The sequence below is a fragment of the Ascaphus truei genome, chromosome 10, assembly GCF_040206685.1.
Source record: "Ascaphus truei isolate aAscTru1 chromosome 10, aAscTru1.hap1, whole genome shotgun sequence".
NCBI classification, from domain to species: Eukaryota; Metazoa; Chordata; class Amphibia; order Anura; family Ascaphidae; genus Ascaphus; species Ascaphus truei.
The window spans coordinates 62,054,671-62,058,708 of NC_134492.1; the positions used below are offsets into that span (position 1 = coordinate 62,054,671).

At 49.6% G+C, this 4,038-nt stretch overlaps 1 protein-coding gene across 3 annotated transcripts in view; it reads right to left on the reverse strand.

Annotated features, from left to right (window-relative positions):
* Positions 1 to 1,132: 1,132 nt before the first annotated feature.
* Positions 1,133 to 4,038, reverse strand: part of DDX59 (DEAD-box helicase 59) — a 37,776-nt gene continuing 34,870 nt past the window's right edge. For all 3 annotated transcript variants that reach the window (XM_075617065.1, XM_075617064.1, XM_075617063.1), the window contains one exon: positions 1,133 to 1,513. In XM_075617065.1, the coding sequence (XP_075473180.1) occupies positions 1,253 to 1,513 (261 nt within the window). In that variant the 3' untranslated portion in view covers positions 1,133 to 1,252. The remainder of the gene's footprint in view (positions 1,514 to 4,038) is intronic.

A 4,038-nucleotide genomic window follows, 5' to 3' on the forward strand; every position in this document is an offset into this window, starting at 1 on the left:
AGATCTCCGCGAGTCAGTCGGTCCCTGCACTATGTGATCGCCAGCTTGGCTTATATTATGGTGACTGCAGTTACTTACTCTTACTTTATGGTTGTCATTCGGTGTCCTAAGGGTTAATAAGACTCATCTCCAGCTCATATACTCTGGTCTAAGAGTTTGTAGCACCTACCATTGAGGTGTTTCCCTCTCTATACTGCTGTACACCAGGGGTGACAAACTCCAGATCTCAAGGGCCACCAACAGGTTTTCAGGATATCCCTGCTTCAGCACAGGGGGGCTCAATCAGTGGCTCAGTCATGACGACAGTACCACCCATGCAGAAGCAGAGATATCCTGGAAACCTGTCCTGTTGGTGGCCCTTGAAGACTGAGCATCTAATCCAAGGGTGCGCAAAGTGCAATGCAAATCCCCCGCAGTGACCCTGCAGCATCATTTGCGCCCCCCCCTCCCCCGTTTGCGCACCCCTCGCCCCACCCCCCGTTTGCGCACCCCTCGCCCCCCCCCCCCCCCCAGTTTGCGCACCCCTGCTCTAATGTATGCGGTATCTCTCAGAGGTTGAAGGGAGAGGAGACCCTCGCACTGATGGTTAGGTGAGGACTTTAGAGATAAGAAGCCTTATACTGGGTAAAACAGTGATTGCCAGCAAAGGGTTCATGAGGCGTCTCCAAGGGGCTGATCCCCAAAAATCTGTAATGGCGACTCAAAGGCAGTAATAGTGGGGTTCTGAGCCCGTGGGGGTACTGCGCACTTATTAAGGCCCAAACTGCACCTCAGCGTGGATGGTACAGCCGTCACTTACAGCCGAAGCTTCCACAGCAGCAAGGCATTGTGGGGCGTGACTTTGGAAGCTCCCGCAGTGAGTGACAGCTATACCTCCCATGCTGCCTGCACACACTGAGGGGCAGTTTGGGGGATTATTAGGCGCCTGTTCCCCCTGAGCTCAGGACGCCACACTACCTGGGATCGATCTGATGAGTCGGCGATCAGATTTATTCATTAGGGGTTCAAATATCTTCTAGCAGGAGGAGCGCAGTGTAATAAAGGCGGGGAAATTCTGGTATAAAAGATGTGGAACTTCCAGGGGGGAAATAACTGAACGGAGACCAGAGGGAAGGGACGAATCACACACATCAAATATATAATACATCTTTTATACAAGAAACTCCTTTCCATTGTCCAGTACACAAGACACCGTGACAGCCAATCAGTTCACAGAAATCCGTCTTCCCAGCCGCGTCCAGTCCTTGCGCGGTCACTTGTGGGATTTACGGCGGTCGTGTTTTCGGATGAGGTTGAGGATTTGATCGCCGGTCACCAGCCGCTCCGGATTGTGCCGGGATTTGTGTTCCACATTCCTCTGCTCCTGGACGTAGGGCGAGTTTACCAGCTGCGGGGGGAGCAGGGAGCCGGTGGGCTGCACCCGCTTCACCAGATCCCAGAAGAGATTGCGGTTGCTTTTGTTGACGAATGTTAGGGCCGTGCCCCGGTGGCCCAGCCTCCCGGCTCTGCCAATCTGGGGACAAAGATCGAAAAGCTCTGAGGGGCAATTCCACTTAGCTCACGGAAAACACGCCATTCGTTTACCAAAGTCACGGACTTGATTAGAAACGCGCTCCCTTTCTGTTAGGGTTTAAGGTTTTCTGGGTTTCGTAAAAGGAAAAACACGAAGAGAAAAAGGAAGAGAGCAGGAAACAGAGTACGTGAGAAAAAGGGCACGGGAGCGAGCGCGAGGGTGGGCGTGTGTAGCCGGGGGGAGGGGGTGCGTGTGTAGCCGGGGGAGGGGGGATGCGTGTGTAGCCAGGGGGGAGCGGGTGCGTGTGTAGCCGGGGGGTGGGGGGGATGCGTGTGTAGCCAGGAGGGAGGGGGTGCGTGTGTAGCCAGGGGGGAGCGGGTGCGTGTGTAGCCAGGTGTGTGGGGTGTAGCCGGGGGGAAGGGTGTGTGCGTGTGTAGCCAGTGGGAGGGTGTGTGCGTGTGTAGCTGTGTGTGTAGTCGGGGGAGGGTGTATGCGTGTGTAGTCAGGGGGTGTGAGTGTGTAGCCGGGGGGAGGGGGTGTGCGTGTGTAGTCGGGGTAGGGTGTGTACGTGTGTAGTCAGGGGGTGTGAGTGTGTAGCCGGGGGGAGGGGGTGTGCGTGTGTAGTCGGGGTAGGGTGTGTGCGTGTGTAGTCAGGGGGTGTGAGTGTGTAGCCGGGGGGAAGGGGTTCAAGTTATTGCTGCTAAAGGTGGTTCTACAAGCTATTGAATCATAAGATGTACTTAGTTTTTCACACACGGCTTCTCCATTTTGGCGTTATTTTTGTTAAATAAATCATGACACGGTGTAATATGTCATGTGTTGTTGTTCATCTGAGGTTGTATTTACCTAATTTTTAGACCTGCTAAGGAACAGATGATTGTTATTATGTCCTGATATGGAAAACCATAGAATTCAAAGAGGGTGTACTTTCTTTTTCACACAACTGTGTATTACCATATGCATGGGGCCCTTGTGTGAAACCCAATGCACGTGTACTGTACTCCTTCACGGTCCACTGTCCGCAGCTCGGAAAACCCTTTGGGGAACCTTTCCTTATTCCCCAGTAAATATAACAAAAACAGAAAACAAGGGGAGCGCGGGGGAATAGATGTCTTTTGAATAATATACCGGGGGATCTGAGGTTAAATGTGTAGCCAGACTCACCCAACACCACTATATGCACACGGGTTCTGACCGAACCACAGTCCAGGTACTTAGAATGGTGCAATGTGTGCAGGGATGGGTTAGTGGGAAAATGATAGATATAAATACTCACACGGGCTGGTGTTAGTACAGGTACATCTGATGGTTGAGGAATTAAATTCCTTCATACATTATATAAATCTTAATGAGATTAATCTTAAATTCACTTCTGCGTGTAGTAACAAAAATCAATTTTTTACATTTGACTATTTATATCGAGGACAATAAAGTAAAGACAAAGACTTTTTTTTAAGAAGGTGAATTTTAACAATTACCGTACTTGCGAAACTCAATTTGCCACCACAGACAGTGGATAGATAATATCCCGTATGCGCAGTTCAGACGAGTGAATAGGAGGAGTAGCAGAGGATAATGTCTTTAGAGACCAAACCAAGATCCTTAAAAAATGATTTTGACAGAGGAAGTATAATCCAGCCCTTATAGAGGGAGCAATTAGCAAAGCTACCGCCTTACAACAGAAGGGTTTGCTTGTGACAAAGCCTAAAACTCCAAGTGTGAAATTCAGCGCGCCATGTGTCACTAAATATAATAAGGACGCCGGCAAAATAAAAAAAATGATTAGGCAGCATTGGCACCTGGTGCAAATGGACCCGTTCTAAAAAATGTCACCATGGAGAAGCCAAAAATTATTTTTACTAAAGCCACTAATCTAAAGAATAGGCTTGCCCCAAGTTTGTTCAGGAGCAAGGTAACACCAAAACTACCGACTGGCTTCCTCGACCAGTGGGTTTCTTTGGTTGTCACGGGTGCAAAGCGTGCACCCAGGCTTCTAAGGAAAAGAGTATGTTTAAATCCCACACAACGGGAGAGGAATTTAGAACAAAACATTTTATTAATTGCTCCTGGAGTGCCCATGTGGTCTCCAGTACGTCGGACCAACTTCGAGACCACTCAGAGTCCGCGTGCTGGAGCACGTGGGCAATATTTGCAGGAGATTGGCCATGCATGGTGTCTCCAGACACTTTGAGACTACACATGGAGCAGACCCCGCAGGACTCGTTTATGGGGGCATTGAATGCATCCCTCAGGACGTCAGGAGGAGGAGATAGGCTGACTAAACCAAGTCGCATGGAAACCTATTGGATATATAGGCTCAAAACCATGACCCCACAAGGCCTCAAAGTGGATATCGATGTTGGGGCCTTTATCTAAGATCAGGGTTCAGCATCTCTCATGTTGTTCCAGTTATGGGCTCCTCTTGTAACCAGTTTCTGTTTTTCCCGTAGATATTTGTCCTCACCACAATCATCTGTATGGTCCTCCAATCATCCTCTAGCAAGGGATCTTTTATTTTATAATTG